Source organism: Geospiza fortis, unplaced genomic scaffold, assembly GCF_000277835.1.
Source record: "Geospiza fortis unplaced genomic scaffold, GeoFor_1.0 scaffold13, whole genome shotgun sequence".
Taxonomy (NCBI): Eukaryota; Metazoa; Chordata; class Aves; order Passeriformes; family Thraupidae; genus Geospiza; species Geospiza fortis.
The window spans coordinates 741,862-764,598 of NW_005054384.1; the positions used below are offsets into that span (position 1 = coordinate 741,862).

The following is a 22,737-nucleotide window of genomic DNA, read 5'->3' on the forward strand; positions in this document are numbered from 1 at the left end:
TCAAGAAGAACAAGCTGACCACATTTCCCTCCAACTTGTTATTTTCTCTTAAGTGCTATTAAAACACTCAGGGGTTTTATTTAAATACTGTCAGACGAGGACAGTAAAAAGTCTAGCCCTCAAACTCAGCCTGTGAAGCTTTTTAAAGCCTCCAGTTATTTGTTTACCCTGCATTCTAGCAGCTGCTAATGATGCCCTAAGTTTTAGATTCCATATTTTTCAGGTTCTGTACTGCCTTAGTGTGTAAATCTGAACTTCATATAAAGCGTTAGCAAGTTCTCTTCACAGCTTAGTCAGACAAAACAATCCTTTTCCAGCCTGGGAAGCAAGGACACCGTTGCAGCTTTGGGCCCAAAAGTGTGAACAACGGTGAAGTGAGGAAAGCAATTTTAGAGGATGGGACTTCACAACCTGAAGCTGTAATTGGACAATTAACCCCAACATGAAAATGGACCCAAACTTATAAAAGTGTGAAAACTTATGACTCGCCATCCATCTTGGGTGGAGAGATGGCCAGGCTCTTGTAATGCCCAAGGTGTAACCTTTGAAGGCTTTTTTAATAAATCCCTCCTTTATTCCTTTAACTCTGTCTAGCCTCTGCTCCAGGCAGCCTCTCCAGGCACCACTACGATGTTGTATTAACTCCTATGAGTTTGTCTGCTCTGCTGCTGCCATGACCTGGCCATAGGAAATCCCCAAAGCTCCAACAGCTTGAGAGATGGTGTCTGGGGAACAGAAGTCACCCTCTTCCCTAACTCACCAGATAATTTTTAAGTGACAAAAGATGTCCCAGGCCAGGAGGAGCCTGGTGAGCAGAGGGCCGTTCCCTTACCGTCTTCGATGTCGTAGGCGTAGGAGGACAGGCGCAGGGTGGTGGCGCAGTACTCGCACTTGAAGCAGCTGCGGTGGAAGAACTTGCCCTCAGCACTCAGCCTCTCCATCACGTACACCCGCTTGCGGCAGAAGTAGCACACGTCGCTGCCTCCCAGGTTCTGGGGGAACTCCTTCTTGAGAGAGCCCTGGACACAAACAGGGATGGCTGAATTTGTGTGTGTCCAGCCTCACCGAGATCACACACCCAGGTCATGTTTTATCTCTTCGTTTATGTGGATACGGGAGCACTTGGATGCTGCTGCAGTTCTTGGACACAACTCACGTTTGTTTTAACCAGGACACCAAAAACTAACCTTGTTGTCCAGGAAAAAGGCTCCTAGGATGCCATGCCTACATATATCAGGAGTAAAACAAGTTCTGGGTAGATGAGTGGACACCAGTACTATTAATGATGACCCTGAAATCAGTGACTTAAGGAGGCATATGAAGAAAGGCAAAACCATAAGAACACCCTCAAGCAGCAATTCTTATACCTACATTACCAAAACCAGTGTCACCTCCAGAAAGCAGCAGTGCAGAAGTGTTATGAACAGTTTTCTCAAGTCATTATGCCCAGTCTTTGGACCCTGCCATTAGGTTAAAATGTTTGGCAAAGGAAACGAGGACAGGAGTGAGGGTGGATGGAGAAAGGGAAACAAAAATCTCTCACAAAGCTATGACAAATTCCATCAGTGGTGTAACAACTCACAAAACTGGTGGACACTCACAAAACTTGAGATCTACACAACATCTAAGCACAAACACACTTCATCTCTGGCACATTGTCTTACCAGTTCCTTCTTGTCTAGAAGGGTTTTGGGTTGCTCTTTCCTTTGAAGCTGATTGGCTATCTGCTCAGCCAATGAGCTCACTCCGCCTGTGTACATCTTTATGTACTTCTACCAGATGGGTTGAATAAAACAAGAGTGATGTGAGGAAAGAAAAAAAGAATCAAATTAAAAAAAATAACTAGAACGATGAGATGTTAGGTGGTGAAAAGGTGCAGAGAGGTCAAATCATGCCAAGACAGTGGACAAATAAAGTGACAAGTAGTAATAGCAAAGCCAGTGTCATCAGAAATCACCAGTACAATCCAGGATCACCTGTAGGAATGGACAGGAAGGCTTGCATTTTGCATTTTTAAAGTATTCCAGAAATACTATGATGATGAACGGAGCAGATCCTGTTTTCATCTGTGGGGTATTTTGTCCCTGGAAACTTGAGTATAGACACTTCTAAAAGATGAGGCTAAATATAGGTTAGATTTTAGGTTCCAGGTAAAATCGACATCAGAAACAAAGATCTTTTAGAAGGCATGTTACCAAGTCTAATGCAACATGCTGATTTACAACAGTATATTTGTGTACTTTGCACCTGGACAGAATTAATTTACAGAGCATTCACAGAGCAGGGAGAAGTCCTTAACTAAAGAACTCACAGTGAGTCAAAAGTATTAATTCTTCCAGTGCTAAAAATACACAGATGTTTAGATGGAAAAAAACATGGAAGAGCCTTCATCCAGTGCATTAAAGCCATACCTGCATACATCTGGAACATATATTTGTTCAACCCTGAACATGGTTTTATGACTTGGCTTTTCTCCATCATGGGCACAGACTGACTCCATAACCCTGGATATCTAAAAACCCTCCAGTATTTTCAGCAGTCTAGGCAAGTTGGCTGTTACCTTAGACGGTGCCAAATGAGTGTCTGCAAGCCAAATTCAATCACTGCAGGAGTGGAGAAAGTGTTTTTCACAGGAAACACAACCACTGGCAATAATTACATGGTTAAAAAAATGAGGTGGTTACATCCATGTTAGCTCAATCCCACTGCAAACGGCACGGATTTGACTTGGAGCAGCAAAGAGCACGCCAAGCAACTTCCCTTTTCCACACTAAGCAGCATTATGAATGTTTCTAGCTGGATTCTCAGCTAATACAGGATCAGAGAGCCACTCAGCTTCTAGCAAGTGGGAAATGCCAAGGATAACAAAAGAAAGTTGTATCTTAAAGCCCCCTTTACTTATAGCAAAACTTGCTTGAAGCACAGTAGTTATTTCCCTCAACTAATAACTAATTTAATCTGTGTGGTTATTAGCCTTTTAGGAATGTTTAAAACCTCCACAAGTTCAAACATGAGAACAGCAGGAAGCATCAGAGAAACCAAAATTCAGCACAGAATGGGTACTTCTTTGGGGAAAAAGATTATGAAAATGAAGTGCTCAGCCAGAGATTACTGCTGCTGTCACTACAATCCTAATTCCTTAAGCTCTCTGTCACTGCAGTAATGAGGGGAGGATTTATTTCTACCCAGAAAGAATTTATACCTGTCTATTGATTCCATTCCAAGAGATAGAACACTTGCAATATTTCTACATGCAAGAAATAACAAATGATTTGTCTTTGAGTCTCCCAGGTTCCATGTGTTTCCAAGTTCCACATACATATGTGTAGAGTTGCTTTTCAATGACACATCTTGTCAAACATTACATTTAAAATGGTGCTCACCTCTAAAATTTTATTCAGCATTGATTTTTAATTGGCAATCATAATAATTCGGCCAAGAGTTTTCCGTTTCCTCTGAATGATCAGAGCTTTTGAGGCTTTTTGAGTTTTCTTAGAAGAGAGATCAAGCATTTCCAGGGGAAAAAACTTCCTTCTAGCTGAACCAGGTTTCCCCTGATCAAGTTTTGATTTCAAAACTTCAACTGCAGATCCTTCAGGATCTTCAAAATTCTACCAGCACATAAGAAGTTCCATGCTAAAAAAATGAATATGTTAGTATGTTAACTGACAGTACCTTGGACTATTTGGTGTGAGAAATTTACTTGCTGAATTTTTAATTTGGGGTTGTGTGTTTCTGATTTGTTTTGCTTTTTGCCTACATATCACATCTGGCCTAATTATGGGCATTGAGTGAAGCATTTTATGTTTCTTTCCATGGTCTTCCAGACTTACAACATTCTGCAACATTTTCAAAAGGAGGCAAAGAACCTGCTCCAGCTTAGGTCAAATCAACTTCCTGCTGTTTATGCAGGACAACTGTAACTAGTTCAAATTCTCAGTGATCTTTCAAAAAGCCAAAGCACTTTTTATTTCACACTGTCCATTAACCACATATGCACAAACACATTCTGTTGTTTAGCCCAAAACTTCAACAAAAGCAGCAAGCAAAACCAGAAAGCTTCACTGCAAAGCCAGAAGGACTATCAGCGCTCAAAACCCCTGGTTTGAGTGAGAGATGCACCACAAACTTCCCACAGACACCATTTAGTTTCAAACTGCTTTAGGGCTGGCAACACCCGAGTTGTGCTGGGCACAGGCGGCCTCTGGCATCTCCTTTGTGCACAGATAAGCACAGAGGCTCTGCAGGTGGAGCAGTGCCAGCCTGGCTGTGTCCTGTGAGTGTCCTTGGCAAGCAAAGGCAGCTGAGTGCACCTGGAGTGCTCAGGTGAGGGCTACCTGGCGCAGGGAGTCGGAGGATCGGCGAGACGGCTCCGTCTCGGGCTAAAACATAAAATAAACATCAACATAATCATACATGTGCTCTTCTAAGAGAGAAAAGAAAACAATAAAAAAAATCCCAGCCCAGGCTTTTCTGGCTACTATCAAGTACAATTTTTAAGTACTCTTACAGGAAAACTTTGAGAAAAATACCCAGGGTATCTTTATTTTCTCCCTAGTGAGGCAGAGTAGCTATTCCAAATTTGCTCTTTATTAGGTTTTACATTATTTAGAACCATTTGGAAGCAGTTACCTACTTCCACAGATGTCCAACCTCCTGTAATTCAACCAACTAAGCCACTGGCAAGGACCCCAAATCAATTTCCTCTGCTCCTTCTCTATCTCCCCTTGTTCTCTATTACTGGCCCAAGGCACTAAGATCATCTTTCAGGCCATGTGAGACCTCTTCTTCATTTTAACTATATAAACCAAAAGTCTGCACTCCTGGGGGACAGAAGAGAAAGAAGTTAGCTTGTATGTATTTCCAGTAATTAACAGCAAATTTCCAACCTAAAATTTACTGTAAACAAATTAGAAACACTGAATAAAGAATGTATCAATATAAAATAATCTGCCGATCTTGATTATCAAATGGCAAAGAATAAATCACAGACTGAGAACCTGCATCCTTCTGAAACTGGTTCCTCACAGGAGAACCCAAAATTTGGTCTTCTAATATGTTCTTGTCATTATTTCTACAAATGATTATGTCCATTGTCCAATAAATACTTCATATAAGTAGGAAAAAAGTTGGAAGTATCAGACAAACAGCACTGGCAGAAACTGTGCATTCCTAAAAATTATAGTCTGGAAAGAAAAAAAATATGCACATGACAAATAACTGGCTTTCTTTGAAAAATAAATTATGGTTTTAGTTATAAAAAGGAAAACTAAATGTCATGTAACTGCATGACCCATGAAGATAGCTACTTCTAGCCACTTGGAATAGGCTAACCTCAAGATTAAATTTACTGAGCAAAATGCAAAAGAGCTTGGCTTCCACAATTTCCCCAATTTATGGAAATATAATTGTTCATACAAAAATTTTCTGTAAATCAACATTTAATCAAGTTTCTTCTCTGAAAAAGTCCTTACTTTGCTAAGCCTTCCCTCTCAGTATTTTTCTTGTTTTCTTCTCTTAAATCCCACATCATAATCCATCATTGCTTGCAGTGTTCCAACATCTGTTTCCTTCTTCCTCTCTGCCCTACCCACTTTATGCTTTCCTCTACTTTGTGTTCTCATTGTCTCCTCCTTTTCAATTCTGCATGATACAGAAATTAGACAATTTCCAAAATAATTTCTATCTTTGCATCTCCATGCTGAAAAGGAGCTTAAAAATTGCCGGAGAGCACTACAAAAGTTAGGAGCAGAGTATTTTGGTCTAGATCTTCATTTCTAGATCATCATTTTAACTGAATAAGGAAATGCACACGACCACTGTGGGCCTTGCTTGAGATATTAAGTCATGGAACCCATTAACAAAGAGGTACCACTTTGTTTAAAGCAGTCTTCTTATTCAGGCCTTCATAGCTAAAATTTCAAATCTAGCCAGAGGTTTGCTGTTCCTTCTTGGAGAACAGCTCCTGTGATTTTACCCATCAGAAAAAGATGGCATCCCAAAAAACCCCAACAATATGAAGTGACCTAGATGACACAAAATTCTTTTTAGTAGGGCTTGCAAAAGTTATGCCCACCAGCAAAAGTTCTGGGACTGTTTATGCTCCAGCTCAAGAAGACAGCTTGATTTGGGATGGTTAACTCAAAACAGTTAAGTTATGAAAAAAATCACTTCTGTAGATGGTGCTTTCCAAAAAAGCACTCTGCAGTTTGCCAAGCACTGCCGAAGATAACTGAAAACAGAGAGCAACCAAAGAAACCACAGTTCAAACTGGCATGCTCCCATAGCCCAAAGACAACAGACTGGGGAGAAAATTAGGCACAAAAACGAAACAAAACAAAAGTGTACACTGCAATCAAAGACAATCTGCACAAACTGCCAGCTCTACCATTGGAAACAACTGCACAGGAAGGATGGACACACGAGTAGTACTACAGAGCCAGGGATTAAGCTTGGAAAATGTGAATATTCTTGCTTCCAGAAGCAAGTAAAATTCACAAGGGACTGACTGCTAAATGACCACTGTCAGATGACTTGATCCACAGCCCAGCTGGTTTTCAGCATTTATTCTGAAGTTTACTGGCTGCTTTTTACTCCATTGTTTATATCCTGTTTTGAGGAACAGAAAGGGTCACTCACCAAACAAGGAGACAGCTAAGAAAAGGCAAGTCAAATAAAGACACTACAAATAAAGACAAAAATAGTCTTGATGGCTGTTTTAACCACATGACTGTAGAGCAGTGGTCATTGTATTTTGGTGATTTTTTTTCCTTTTTCTGCCCCAAGATTTCACCTGTACCCAGAATCCCCCAGCGCTCCAGGACACCAGATAGGCAGGGCTGTAGTCACCTGATGCCTCAGTGCACGTCTGGACTCCAGGAGGGCAGCCAGCTGACATGCCCTTTGCTCAACACTCATGGGCACATGGTCATGAGAAAATAAACGAGGAGATCTCTGCGAGACGAGGAAGGAGGCAGGATGTAAACAAACCAGCACAAAAACGAAGGGACACCAAAATGCCAGCCAAAAGGTATGACATTCACATGCACAACAGTAACAGAAGCTCTCATGTGAAAACTGGGGGTTTTTCCCCCCCAGTGTGTACTTTTCTAATGAAGTGCTACATTTTGACCCTCAGGGACAAAAGAAAAATGGTTGCATTAATTGTTATTCATAACTCTTCCTAGGACTGCTGCAGCCAAAATCAAACAAGCACATAGCCTGCCTCTCTGGCATTACCATCAAAAAATAATTTTAAAATGTGGTTTTGTCATGCACCAATGGCCTTATTTGTCAGTTTATTTCCCCATAGTTCTGCATTCTCAAGGATTTCCTTTACATATCTCAACCTGCACCTATTTGTTTCTCAGATTTTGTGTACAGAAACACAATTTGAGGGAATGTATTTCGGTTCTCATAAAGAATGAATTGATTTCTTAAAGATGGTGGTATATGCAAAGAAAATACTCCACATGCCAAAGAGAGCATGTTTAATGAGCCTGTCTAAATAAAGCAAAGAATATCAAACACTCACAGAAGCTGTCAGTTTTACTTATGCAATTTCACTGTCCTAAAGAACTGCAATATCAAACACTCACAGAAGCTGCCAGTTTTACTTATGCAATTTCACTGTCCTACTTGTTCTTATTGGACTACCATGTCAATACACCCTAGGCACAACATTTGACACCTCTGCTATTCTGGTATATCATATCAATGCTCCTAAAGTGTTGTGTGGTGCACTTGGTGACATGGAAAAAGACCTGGCAGGTGGCCTGCTATATAAGTCAGGACTATCACTGCAGTACCACACAGCCTTCAGCTAATTTGTTTGTGGAATACAAAAGTAAATGGACAGGAACTACAAACGTGCATCAAGAAATCTGGGGTTGATCTGTCAAGAATGCCAGGGTGCAGCTCTGTATTACTAACTGTCCTCCAATGCAGAACAGAAAATTGGGTTCACACCCAGTTTACAGGAAACACTCTTCCCATTCAGATGCATTAATAATACTCTCTACTTTCAAGCTGCTTTCTGTTCCACCTACTCCTTCCTACTAGATCATTTTCACTAAAACTGGGGTCTGTTATGAAGCTGTGGGCTTCTGTGTCATTGCAGACACGTGTATTCATTTTCTACTGCCTGTCAGAAAACATTCAGCCCACAAGAGGCTTTTGTTAGAAGACATTCTGGAAGTTGCAACAGTTTTATTGCTGGCTCCCATTTATGACTTAATTCATTCAAAGCCTGTACTGGAATGTCAATTAATTTGTCAATATGAATTCAAATCAACCGGTCCTTTTGAGTGCCTATCTTTTATTTTCCCATGCTTCTGTATAATACTGAGCCATTCAGACACACTGTTGAATATTTCATTGTTAAGAAAGCTTCAAAGTCTCTATACTAAATAATGCCTCATCATTTTTCCTTTTACTTTGGCCTGTAGGAGGCAAGATGGAATGCCAGTTGTTTAACCATCCAGAAAGCAAGCGGTGAACACAATGCAACCACATTCGCATCAATTAGCACAACACATAACTCTTGTTCTACTACAGCCACAGCATACTTCCCTACAGAGGTGTAAGAGACAAAGAAGAATGAGAAGAGCTCAAGTGCTCGACCTAGGGCAAAATAAAAGCATATAGCAAACTGCTGATGAAGGCTTGTTATGCATTCATGTGGGTGTCACACAGGAGGGATTGCTCCTGGCTGACTCTCAGCAGCTGCAGCGTGTTAACAGCAGCATTAGGATAAGTGTGCTTCACCACCCCCTGTATCCGACCTCTGGATTGCACACATCCACCACAGCTTTGTGTCATCAGCACCCATGCCATTTGTTCATGCTTTTTTACCCTTTCCTGTCTGGGCCTCAGATCCCCGGGATAGCCAGAACCAGGTTCCCTGAATCTCTGCAGGCAACAAAGGATGAGCTTAAAAACAATCACAGACCAACTTCCTAATCAGAACACACTTTCTCTGATTTTTCTTATGATGCAGGTAGAAAAGAAGCCACAACAAGAGCAAAAGTTTATTAAGAATAATTTAAACCTGGCAATAACAAGTTGGCTCCTGTAGAGAATTTTTTTAAAGTATATATTTATATCAGGTCTATAAACAACAACATAATACCACAATGTAACCAAATTAGTGCAACAAAGATGGTAAGGCACTCAGTATAATTAATACTGTGATGTTAGTTCAGAGGAAGGAGAAGGAGAGTTTAAAAGAAGTGGCAGAATAAATGCAGTAGAAGAGCAGAATTAAAGGTTTTTAAAGGCATCAGTGTAACATGGATACAGATCCATCTGACTTGCTATGAGGCCTGGGCCAAGACAATTTTAGGGAAAAAAATAATTCCTAAATGATTCCTAAGAAGAAAGAATGCCTCCAAAAGGAGATTACTCTGAATCTAACATCAGTTCTGTAGAATTTTTATCAGAGGATAAAAATTCCTGAGTTAAAAGAAGGAAGACTTCCATAAAACACAACATAGAAAATGGTCAAAACACACTTGGCAGTAGCTGGCTTTCATGACTGAACTAGGCAACCAAAAAGACACAGGACAAACAAACACTTGGAGAGGTGACAGAAGGAAAATATAGAGCTACAAGATCCTGTGAGTGAAAACAAACTTCTCTACCTGGAAAATGAATCCCACACTATAGATTAGAAGGTAAAACTCAGCATTTAACTGCCTTTGTTTCTCCATCTGTAAGGTTGGGGAAAACTTTTCCTCTTTCATAAAATGTATCCAACAAAATTTTCAAAGGATTTTGACACAAGGCAGGCAGCTAGCTATCGCATCAGCTGATAATATTACACTGCAGTTTAAATGCAGGTTTTGCTCATGAAAAGGGCTTTCCTCACTCATTCTACCCAGATGTTCTCTCCTGTATCCTTCTTGAAAAGGCTGCTGTTCACAGCATGGCAGAAACCCCCTTTTTTGTTAGGACAGTTTCAAATGGGATCAAGTAGGCAGAGCTGATGTATCTTGCAGATGCAGACACCACAGAGGCAGCCAAGAATGTGTGTCCTGGAGGCTGACAATAATTAGACCAAATAAACTGCAATATGTAATTAAAATCTGAGAAATCAGCAACAAGGCAAGTCAAACTTTCTGCCAAACAATAAAACTTGTCTACTTTGCTAAAAGGTAATTCTCCTTTACAGTTTATAGGCTGAAGAGCTCAGCAAAGACAGCTCAGCTTCACCTCTGGGGAAATTAATTTGTACAATCCTTATGTGATGCCATGACAGCTCTAGGGGACTGCAACTGCCTTTTCAGGACCTCTAGCACAGGACTGATCAAGAAGTAGATTTGAAAGTAGGACAATTAAACAAATAATTTTAAAGGATACAACTCAAGCACAATGACAATATACAAGACGACAGAAATATTCCAAGGATTTCAGGAAATATGTAACTGGGACAACAAACACATGTGCACAAACATCTGAATGCACATTCATACAGTGTGCTCAGAACAGCTCTCACTGCTCCAGGTTCAAAGCCAGACTGAGACAAGAGCCTGGTGTGGGAGAAACAGAAGGACCACAGTGGACATGTGAAGGCCACTACAACATTCAAAAGCCACTTTAGATAAGCAATCCTATAAAAGTTTAATGGATACAAGAGCAAATTTTCAGTCATACCTATTTAAACAGACAGTGGAGATGGAACAAAATTCAATTTTTTTTCCCTGCATTACTCCAAACTTTTGATTTCTACTTTGCTGCATCTCAAAACTGAGAAAGGGTACTGTGACAAAAAAAATCTGCCTACAGCAAAATCTCAGTCTGCAGTGGAGACTCTTCATGCTTGCAGTGAGTTAATGCTGCCCTATCTTCCTAACCTAAGAGGTTGAGAAACCCCCATCAGCACCTGAAAGAAAGAAATCTGGAAGTGTATTTGTAAATAAGCTATTTGGTAACTGAGCTAGTCACTTGTACAAGCAGCAATGAAGAGAAAGGGACAGAGCATGCAGAGGGAATCACCTGCTGCCTGGGATACGATGGAGAGGAGGATGGAGTGGAAGAAGAGAGCATGATCACTTTTTTGGGGCAGGTCCGAGAACGTTCCTTATGCCTCATCTTTTTTTAAAACAGAAAAAGAAAAAAAAATCATAATAATGGTAGAAAATAGGTAACATTACCAGTGGTTTGGTGAGACAGGCCAGAATGCATGAACTGAGACCATGATCCTAAGCTCACACCTCTCTCAAATTAGCTAAAGCCACAGTGTATCTGAAGCTGAGACCCAAGTTTTTACCCAGAGCCGCACAATCACGTTTGACAGTCAGTGAACACAGATTTGTATCAATCAGCAATTAAACCAACAACTTTTGAGTCAAGGTCTTACAATCAATTAAAGGCAAAACTTGGAACTCTCCATAGCACAACTGGACTGCTCTCTTTGCTTCATGAAAAATTGCTTATTGCTGAGCCTTAAATGCTTAAAAATATCCATCCTGTTGACCTAATTACTCTTGCTTGCAGCTCATTACTAATACAATTCAAGTCTCAGTGTTCTGCTCTATCTTCAGATCCTTCCTCTCTAACTTACAGACGTTACACCATCTCAAGCAAGCTAAAATGTAGGTCATTCTGTTAGAACAGAAATCCAGCTGGTTTATAGATAAAATGGAGCTGTACTTAATAGTCTGCATATTACACAATGCACATACATGTCCTCAGTTTAACACACCAGAAAACATGCCCTTCTAATGCTGTACTCCTTGTTATGTAGATATTTTCTCCACCATTTCTTGTTTATTAATGAGCCTTCAGCCTGATTTTTCTTTTCCTGTTGAGTTCTCACCAGAGCATATCTGGAAATGGTTGCACTGGGAAAAAACAAAATGCTGTGTACCCAAAGCCAGTCTCTAAAAAACTGCATGTGGTGTAGAGATATTACAGATGTTTATTACTGCCCTTGCAGATGAGCTGGCACTAACATCTGTTTGGGTGCTCTCTTCCTTTTCAACAAAACAGTTAGATAAATAATACACTCCTCTATCTCAAACAGATGCTAAAAGCAGCTTAAACTGAAGCATATGACTTTGCACAGCAGTGGATGAGGAACATTTATATGTTGTTTTCAAAAGGCATAGCTATTAAGTCACTAATTTCTAACTGAAAGCATGGCAATGTTCTCAACCACAGAGCTGCTCATGGATTTTCATCTGTCCATGGCCAAGTTTGCATTTCAAATGTCAAAATTTTCACAAACTTGCTTATTTTTCCAAGGCAAATCTCAGAATATAATATTGGATGAATGCATGAAGATGAAGTGGGTGTTCCATCAGCCCTCCAGCAGAATGTATTTCTGAGCACACAAAGAAAAGGATGACTATAGGAAAGCAGAAAATAATCAACATATTTAAATAAAAAATTAAAGGTAAAAAAGCAGTATTTGCAGAAGTCATTGGTGTTTTAAGTTCTCTCCTGTTGAGGTTTCAGCTCTTGCTGCCTGTGGTCATCTCAGCCATCGCTTATCTTCAAAAAACACAGTTCCAACCAAATCACTGCAAAGTTTGCACTTCTGCCCTTTGTCACACTTTAGGGAATGGTCTCAAAAGAATAAGCAGCAGGTGTCCAGAGGCAGAAAAGATGTGCATCAAAAGACATGGGATCTCCATCTTACAAGTATCCTTGTACACATCAAGCATGATTTAAGCTCATGTATGACACGCAAAAGCTGTTGCTGACAAGAGACCTACAGAACAACAGAAGACTGCTGAAGGCTACAAGATGAAGGTCTGGAAATCCAGGGCAAAATTCAGTTTAAAAGGCTTGTCTCTCACACCATGTCCAGTTAGATCCTCTTCTGGATAGACCATATGTCTTTCAATGGCTTCATGATCCTGGATGAGAGGCTCTTTCCCAAAAGCAGCCAAAATGGCTCAGAAAGCATAGAGCACATGATGGAAGATGTTCTTGGACAAGCAGGCATTCATTTGAGGAGACTAACCACCAGACCATGAAACACAATCCAGCCTTTTTAGGTGATATTACCATCATATAAAAAATTACATTTCCACTGTGCACATTCACTTCTCAATATCTTTGTGCATCATTAGATGCTGCTGTGATGCTCATAAGAACACAAAACCAATTTTGACAACAAAAGCCAACATACTCAAAGTGTAACTCAATAAATTAACTTTATAAACCAATTCACAAGGTATGAAGGCCACGCAGAATGCTGTGAGGAGCAGATTGGTGAGGTTTTTAACCCCTTTGCTCTTTGGAAGGTATTGCCTTTCCAGAGAGACAGCATTAAAAATCATGTGGAGAAAGTAACAACTGCTTCAGAACAGATTCCTCCAGGATTTCATTCTATCTAGGAATTCTCTCTTAGCAAGATACCTCTACTTCACCTATACAACACACAGAGGTATCCTGCCTTACAAGCTCAAGGAAACTGCTCACCTAATATCTTTATTCAAGGGCAAAGCAAGATTCTAGATTGAAACTGGTAAGCAAGTACAGCTAAGGCTCTCCATCTGACAGACACCAGCAGGCAATACCCCAAGGCAGATGCCAATTTCTCTTCAGAACTGTGGGTCCAACCCAGACCACTTCCTTTACAATTCTCTTCCTTGCAACCACTCTTATGCTTTTGCAATACACTTTCCACTTCCATGCAGTTTCCAAAAGACAGGAAGAACCAAACGTGTCAATCATATAACTGCCCTTCTCCCAAAGAGAGGATCTCAACTTCATTTTGCCAGCTAGTAAGAACATTAGGCCACCTGTGGTTTCTTTCAGTAACACCCAACACCTCCCCTGTGTCCCCTTAGGAGCTGCTTTGCTCCTCTTCAAAGCACTCTCCCCTAGAAGATAATTGCTATGTGATATCTCCAGTCAGTAGCAGAAGTTTCTGCTCCTGAACTTCAACTCCTGTGCCAAAAGAGAAACCTTTCCAAAAGCTTCATGAACAGCTCTTTCTAGCAAACATATATCATCCCTAAAGAAATTGGCAGAAGCAATAGTAATCCTTTGAGCATGAGCAGTGATAAAGTTGTGGAATGGCCTGCCCAGGGAGGTGGTGGATGCCTTTAAAGAAAGACTGGATGGGTGGAGTCACCATCCCTGGATGTGTTTAACAAAGCCTGGATGTGGCACTGGGTGCCAGGGTTAATTGAGGTGTTAGGGTGCAGGCTGACTCAATGATCTTGAAGGTCTCTTCCAACCTGGTGATTCAGTGACAGGTCCTGGCATTCAGCAGCACTTCTCTGTTGGCAGTCTGTCACTCAGGGATGAGCTACAAACCCAGAGTGACCAATGTCACCACAGAAGACCAGTCCAGCACCATCAAAAGGTGAAGTCTCACAACTCTCAGGTTCTGCCTGCAACCAGAACCGGAAATCTCAGCAGCCAGCTGAGGTACTGCTCCAGCAACAACTTCCTGCAGGGGTGGATTTCTGTGCAGGCTTGGCAAAGCTGGCTGCTTGGCTCAGCGCTCTCAGCTGCTCTCTGTTCAGTCAAGAATAAATGGCTCTGTGCACCTCCATGGCTTTTGAATAAAGGTAACCCATATTCTTCCCTTCCCCAGGCACACAGTGAGGAACCTTTGGAACAGGGACCCTGCCAGTGGGGCTTTGATCCTCCTGTATCCTGCAGATTTGGCATCCTTGAGACCCAGTTTTATATTTCTTCATTACAAAAGCACTGCAAATCCTGCAAGACATCTGGACCCAGGAATCAATCATCTTGTGTTGATGCAGTAGAACTAATCAAGGAAAGATCATCTCCATGTGCAACATTGAGAGGGCAATCATCCACACAGGGCAATCACTGCCAGTGTTGAAAAAAATAATTTAAATCCTCTCAAAGTAAAATTGTTGCAGAAAGATTTTTCAGAGATATGCCCTACACTTCTTGCTATACAGACATGCTATCAACATCAAGGAACAGCAGAAGGATTTTTTCTTCCTTTTTTAAAATTTCTTTTGAGTTGTGTAGTGCAGGTATAAACAAGAACAAAGAAACCCAAAAAAATGCTCCCTGGTGAGGAGAAAAATCCTCAATAAAAACAGGAAATAAAACTTTGTCCTTTTTTTCTATCAATGACAAAAGAATGACAATAAGAACTTTAGTGTTTCACTATAAAGGCTTAATTATAAAGCCTTCATAAACCTTCAGGAACAAATTTAAATAGAAATCTCAATGGTGCAGGAATGTGGCATTTTCCAAGCGCTAAAACAGAAAGACAGCCAGTGCAATCCAGTTTTTCATTTTCTAGGAGGTAATATAAGCAGTGCTCATCAACTCACTTAATATTGTACAGCTTTTTTGCTTCAGGGTTTTTTTTTTTCTGCCTTAATAAGTATTCTTGAGAAATAAAATTTGCCTTAATCATGAATTATGTGAATCCATCTCAAAATGTTCATTAGCCTATAAAGAAGATTTTGATGAGACAAAAGGTAGAAGAACAAACACTGAGTCAGGAAACCAAAGCATCCTGACAATAATTTCCCTGGACTTAGGTCTTCTTCCTTGAAGAGAAATCTTCTAGATCAGGGCACCAGTCATGACATGCAGCATTAATTGTGCTGAATGCCTCAGACCCAAAGATCACCATGAATCCATATTCATCAGGAACAGTGAATTTCCAAAGCAGTGTCATCTTCTTCCTCTTGACTCCAAAGTATGCTCTGATTAAACTACAGCCAGAGAGAAGTAGATGTTTCTCCAAATTATGGCTGTCAGCAAAATACCTCTGAGCTCTCTCAGAAACATGAGGAGGCCATTTGCACAGGGAAACAGTGGAAGCAGATGAAGCCAGTGAGGTTAAGTATCATAAAATGCTTGAAAAAATTACAGAAGCCTTAGTTTTGGAAAGCCCATGGCTGAAAGAAAAACAGCAGCAATGACAATGGCCCAAAACATTAGAGAGAAAATAAAATTTGATAACTGCTGATTTTTCTGCTGTTGGTCCCTATTCTGTGAAAGAAAACCTAAAACGTATTGAATTCACAGTAACACAGGAGTCTGCAAAGCAACAAGTGTGAGAAGCTGGCAAGGAAACCTGCATGAAAGAAAGGGAAACCACAGGAAAGTTTCCTGCAACTACAGAACACCTAAGATTTCACATAGGAATAGCAAAACTGATAACCAATTTTACTATTTATATCAAGGAAGAGCTTTAATATCATAGATGATAAGACATCTTTACCTCATGATTTTCCATAATTGCTTACATGTTTCCTTTATTTCTAACAGAAGAATCTAGAAATTCTATGGCAAAAATTTCTGCTGCAACATCAATGAACGTCTTGGTAAGTTGAAACTCACACAAGAAGGCAGGGTAAATTTGATTAAATATTTTTGAAACATTAAACCATCCATCATCACCAAAGGGAGACGCTGACTTTATTCACTGGAAATTGTTTAAAATAACAGACTCAGACAAGGTGCTGGAAAAGGACTGGCTTAAAACCACAACAGTGATGGGTGGTGTTGGGTGAGGAGGTGCATTGTAGTGAGAATGAGTTTTCTTTACCTGTTTCCACTGGGGTATGGGGGCAAGCCGGCCCTGCTCTCGTCTGCTGGATGGTTGGCTGTGGACACGCTCTTGGTAAGGCAGGACAGGTGGCTGCATGCAGGTTGTAGGGAAGGTGGGACCAAGGAGGAAAGATAAAATAGTGAAGGAAACTCCAAGAAAGCCATAGGAATGGAATACAGAATAAGACAGACAAACATTTAAGGAAAAAAAAATAGGGGAGGGGGGGAATTCATTTAGCAAGTAAAATATAAAAAGGAAAAAAAACATCCAAAAATGGGAAACTTCACATATTTTTGGACCTTTCCTTTCATTTCATTGTTTCTTCAAATCATTGGCTGAGTATGCCAGCCAATGTGTAGCAGCTGAAGAAACATTTTATGGTGTGGATAGACATGGCCATTCTGATTATGTTACACTACAAATGCTGATATGTAGGGTGACAGAGACAAATTGAGCTGGCTTTCAAGCAGCCAGGTCAGGTCCCACTCACAACGTGGCCATGGCAGCACAGAGCTTGGCACCAGCTGTGGGGATGGACTCATGCAGCAGAGCAAGGACTCTGGCACTTAAACCACACTGAGCCCCATCCTGCTGACACTGCACTGCCAGCAGCAGCTTGAAGTGACTCAATCTAACTTCAAAGACAGCTAGCCTGCAGTTGCAGCAGCTCAGATACCATCCTGGAGAACAAATGAGCCTCATTTGGAATGACACAAACACCTGATTGCCAAGAAACTCCCAGGCATTTATCTGCTGCACATACACACGTACAAAGCTTAATCACAGCTCACAAGAACAAACAGATGTAACCTGATAGGAAAATGTTCAAATCAGAAATCAAATGGTTGTTCTTAAACAGCATAAGGAGAACATTCCTGGAAAGCTTTTAAAGAGCAATAGTAGTTATAAAAGAAACTCAACTGCTGGTCTCCCCCACCCTGTACTTGTAAAATTTAGGCTTTGTGTAAACTTCACTCTTCTTTAGGAGAGCCTTTGAAGTAGAAAAGCAACACTAGCATCCAGGCTTGAGGAATGCATGCTATCATCCATGGTTTTCCTCTACAATTGCAGACAAAGGGGTTTATTATCCATCTCCTACCTGTCTTCGTAAGTGTGAGGACGGCACTGGTGCATTCTCTTCAAACTTGGCCAGCAGCTGGGTTGCCATGGACTTGACTTTGTTCTGATTCCCAATGGCAGCATCAATTCTCCTCTCTGTCAGGGCACTCACCAGTGTGGGCCTTTCTTCTCTGTAGCTTCGTGGGAGGTCCTCCTAACAATCAGTGACATCAAAATTTAACAAGATTCAACCAGATCACCTTCTCCTTTCTACCCCTTTGCTGTGAAAAGTCTCTTACACTATAGATAACAAATCTCTTAGCCTCCCTTGAAAGCTCAGATTTTAATTTCCTTTGGCAAGTCATCAAATGTTCTGTTAAACTTTACTGATCTTTTCAATCTTATTTGATACCTACCAAAAAGATCTCAGCTGAAACACCCCTGTGAAACCCTTGACACAAACCAAAGGTTCATCTTCAAACAACAAACCCAAAGTACTGAATTTTAATTCACCTGTACCCATTTGGCTACAAACACTCAATTTGAAAAACTGCCTTGTGGGCATACTGGAAATGTATGCTTTTTGCACACACCAAACTTAAAGTTTAAATATACATCAAGCTTCTGACAATACCACACAACTTCACTGAGAAGTTTTGAGTGTTGATGTCCTCACCAAACCATAGTCATTTGCAATAAAAACAGAACATCAGGGAACTGCAACATTTCACTTGTTATGTAATATTCTTTCATAAACATTAGTAAAATATTTGCACTAAAGATACCATGAGAGTGTAACCTCTAACGAAGAAGTGAATTTTATCCAAAAAATCCTATATTATCCCTGCCTGGATACTAAAACAATGAAACAACTGAAGTGGGGAAAAACATACCTACCATTTATTTTGCTCCCTGACACCTCTTGCTGTAATACTTACATCCTCAGATTGGCTGGTTTTTCTCCTCTTTCCTGCACCATCCAGTTCCTTTTCTTTTTTGTCCTGAAAACAGAAGGAGTGGGGGAAGAACAAAATAACTCTTATACCTCTCTGGGCTGAGATAAGTGTCATCAGTGCACCTAATCAGTTTAGTTGTAAAGCTTATTTAACTCCCTGTGTTCATTCACCATTTGTTTAAGAAAAGAAGTTTTTTGCTAGACACTCCTTAGAGGATTGTAACCTTCAACTGGACAATTCTTCAACACTTTCAAATCATCAAAAACTGAACAACTAGCTATGTTCCAAGAGAAAATAAATGCCCAAGTACTACCACAAGGCTAAGCTTTTAAGACTGAAATACACCTCTGAGAGTACATACTACAGATGTAATTTTGCAGTCATAGATGCCATGTATCATCCCACACCAAGAGCTGGTGAACACATGGTCTCTTGCAGACTACCAGACACTAACACCTGCATTTGTAGCACCATGCTTGGACAGTAGGCTGCTGTTCAAGTGCTCCCAGGGTTGTGCCTGCTTACCTTGGGAGTGCGCTTCCGAGAGATGCTTTGTCCCAGTTTGCTGAGGAAGGAGATGGGAGACTTGGTACTGGCAATCAGGGCAGCCTTTTCCTCTGCATTCAGCTCCAGGCTATCTGTTAGTGACAACAGGCAGAACAAAGGAATGCCATGAAGTTTTTTTTCTGTGGTGTTGCTATTAAATACACAACTAAAGGACACATTGATTCTTTTCAACATAGCAGTCTTTTTCTTAAAGTCACTGTACAAAATCACTAATGTCTAGAATGAATACCTTTCTCAGCTATTCTACTTTTTCATTTTGCCCAAAGCAGTTCTTTCAGGGTTTATAATCACCCATAACAGATGCTGTGTTTACTCTATTTACTTTTACATTTAAAGAGCATGATTTAAGGAACATGAACATCAGTATTCTTAAAAAGAGTCCAGACTTTTAGAAATAATACATGATACATACTATATTTTTAAAAGGCTATTAAACTGAATTTCTCCTCCTCACCAGGGAGATACATGTGAGTTAAGATCATCAGTAATAAAGAGCTGTTACAATATTATCAATATTTAAAGGCTGGCCCATATTGATTTGGGCTAGGTAATTACATCTTTCAGTTCTGATCAAACATCTTTTGTTCCTCAGTGGCCTGAAATTAGTCTCACCATTCACAGATGATAAATAGGTACAAAATTCAGCTGGTGTTTTGAAACTACCTGTTCAACAACTACTTGCAAGGCACATTAGCCAAGACAAACAATAGTAAGAAAGCAGAAAATGTATCTAGTAGGGCTGAAGGGAACTTTTGAGGACATTAAAAAGTGAACTTTAGAACTTTTGAGGACATTATTGTATATTAACTCCTTATTTTGCTCCTGCTGCTGCTAACATGATTTTTATCAGCATTGGTAACAAGTCAACATTTTGCAATGTAAAGCTACAGTGAGAACTACTCAATGTGCTCATGCAGAAGCAGCATAAGGTAACTGAAGCACACACATTCACCCTGGAGTAGTATTTAAACCTCACAAAAGTGCCCCAAAGTGCTTACCACTAGAGGGGATGGTGTCTTTGAACATCTCATAGAACTGTGTGAGGTACATCACCATGGACAGCTTATCTGGCTCTCCAACAGATGCCATTTCCTTTCCAGTCATAATGGGAGAGATCCCAAACTCTTTCTCAGCGATGTCAAAGGCCAGTTGGTTGTTCTTCTCCACATCGTGCTCATCCAAGGAATCAAAGTCTCTGCAAAGGGCAAAAAGAGGCCTTGCACTGAATCAAGTAGAAACCAATCTTCTGAAAGAACTCAGACATCCATCTTTTTTTTCACTTGAAATCTTAATTTTATTTGCCACCAACATGGCAAAGTTGATGCTACTTAACTACAGTGAACTTTAGCTCAAATATATGCTTTTAAAATTTGTTCCTTCCTAAAAACCTACACTTTTCTTCTTAAAAAGCATCATCCTCTGAAATACCTCTCCACTTCCTGCTTTACTGGAAGATGTATGTTCTCTCCTACATAAAATCTTCTGTGTACTTGGAACTAAATTAAATGTTGACTTTTTGTCCCCTTTTCTCTTGACTGATCCATATTTTTGTCCTGCTGGCTTTTTCCAAAACTTGTATAACTATGTGAAAAATTAGAGCTTGTAGAGAGTTACATGAAGCATTTTAAGAACTGTTTGAACTCTCCACAAGCTATAAAGCTATTAAACAGTGTAGCTCATGTTCACTTAAGTATACTAATACAGAAGTAATTCAGTGCATATGGATTGGAATAACTCCACATTTTTTCAGTATGTTTTACAGTGGGTTATGCCTTCAAGTACAGCTCTAGAATTCACTTTTTCTGATGTCCCTTTGGGGAGTTGGAGACATTTCAGACTGAAGTACCAGAATCTTTGCTATCATACTTTTTGCAGCTAGTGTTTTCCCATTCTAGAATCTGGGCACTGTTTTACCCAATATATCACTGAAGAGGACACCTCTGCCATTTACCCAACCACCAAGTCAGTGTGCAAACACTAACAACCTCTTTATTTAGGCTGTGGGTCACTATTTTAGAAAGAGCAGCCTGAAAGTCTTTAGGAAGAGCTGCTTTGTTAAACAGGAAATTTATAAAGGGCTGTGCAGAGACTTGTTCACAAGAGATTTAACTGAAGCTATGAACTGTTCCTTACTCACTTCACACATAAAATCTGTCAGTCAATAATGCTTTCCAGTCAGTACCAATTTGAAGCTTAATTCTGCCAAATCATCCAGAAGGGAAAATGACAACACATTTATTTTCAAATTCATTAAGCTATCATGACCTTCCACTCTGCTAGTGAATCACGGGATGTTGCTTTCTATCAAGTTTAATTGAATTCATTTCAATCTATTTCTTCATAAGTCACAAATGCACTGCCTCCAACTCCATATTATTAGTTCCAAACATCACTAATTTCCTGCTCTTCCCAATGATTTGAAGCAGCCAGTTACTCACATTAGGTCCGGACGGTATCTGTGGATAATGGCACACAAAGCTAAGCCACTTTTCCATGACATTGTCAGATCTGTCACATTAACACCAGCATATCCATCAGTCTGCCTCTGGCACCAGCTGAGCAATTTACTAGAGCGAGCTACAGACTCTGTCAAAAAAAAAACAAACCACATTTCAAAATAGAAATTAACAACAGCTCAAATTCTAAGTACAACACAAACCCCATGAATCAACAAGCAAAACCTTATACAAAAAACAAGCTCCTTCGACAATGGAGAACAGGATTCTTATTTTCTTTTAAAAATACTATCAATATCTATTTTGAAACCAAGAAAGTATTTTTTAACTTGCTGAAAACTAATTATCCAAGCTGTAACTTGCCAGACTTTTCACCCTAGCTATTGTAAAAGAGCCCCAGGAAATATAAAACAGTTGCAAAGGCTTGTTAAATATGATCAAAAGGACATACAGATACACCATTTCTAGTGGAAGAACAGACAAATGTACTTCTGTAACTTCTTCTCCCTTGAAAACTTTCCTTTAAAAGCACTCACCTATTCTGACCTTGTCTTACCAGAAGATCTGAAGAGATTGCAGCCTAAAGGGACATGGCTCCAGGGCAAAGAGCAGAGACTACACAGCTCTTCAGCAGAGAAAGGGAGGCTTAGCAGCAAAAAGCCACTCTGGGAATCCCAAAACACTATCTGGGCATGCAAAGGGCAAAGTCTGACATAGCCCTCAGGGTAGAGACAAGGAGACAGCTACTGAAATGCTTATCACAAGGCATCTAGCTCTCAGAATAATGCAGGCAAAGTGAGGTTTCATTTAGTTGAGAGAGGAGACAAAGAAAAGGAAAGCAGGAACACGCAAGACTGCACAAGTAATACCTTCTGATACATTTGTAAGAGTTCTGAGTCTACTGCTAGAGTGAACTCAGTCCAAGCTTCTGCACTTTAAGCAACGGCATTGTTAGAGGTAAAGGAGGTGAAAAGAACTGCCTATACAAACAAATGTGCTTAGAAAATTAACAGCATTATAAAGCAAGGGAAATTAAGTAAACAAAAATAAATTCCCATGCTAATGGAACTTGAAAAACTGTAAGCTCAGACTGCTCACAAAACAATTACCGGATACATTTTCTAAATGAAGAGAATGGTTAAATAATATCCTACTGCCCTGCTGCTCTCTAGCTCCTGCACTGATCCAG

The 22,737-nt window shown here is 40.2% G+C and overlaps 1 protein-coding gene across 2 annotated transcripts in view; it reads right to left on the reverse strand.

Moving 5' to 3' along the window:
* MICAL3 (microtubule associated monooxygenase, calponin and LIM domain containing 3) overlaps window positions 1-22,737 on the reverse strand; it is a 157,112-nt gene that overhangs the window by 66,771 nt on the left and 67,604 nt on the right. Inside the window, exons 12-23 of one of the 2 annotated variants that reach the window (XM_031060507.1) lie at window positions 21,531-21,678; window positions 20,091-20,287; window positions 19,051-19,163; window positions 18,508-18,570; window positions 17,610-17,783; window positions 16,508-16,600; window positions 10,996-11,091; window positions 8,854-8,910; window positions 6,850-6,954; window positions 4,338-4,382; window positions 1,665-1,772; window positions 833-1,019 (exon numbers count right to left, since the gene is read on the reverse strand). In XM_031060507.1, the coding sequence (XP_030916367.1) occupies window positions 833-1,019; window positions 1,665-1,772; window positions 4,338-4,382; window positions 6,850-6,954; window positions 8,854-8,910; window positions 10,996-11,091; window positions 16,508-16,600; window positions 17,610-17,783; window positions 18,508-18,570; window positions 19,051-19,163; window positions 20,091-20,287; window positions 21,531-21,678 (1,386 nt within the window). The remainder of the gene's footprint in view (window positions 1-832; window positions 1,020-1,664; window positions 1,773-4,337; window positions 4,383-6,849; window positions 6,955-8,853; window positions 8,911-10,995; window positions 11,092-16,507; window positions 16,601-17,609; window positions 17,784-18,507; window positions 18,571-19,050; window positions 19,164-20,090; window positions 20,288-21,530; window positions 21,679-22,737) is intronic. The other variant, XM_031060508.1, reaches the window with a different exon arrangement.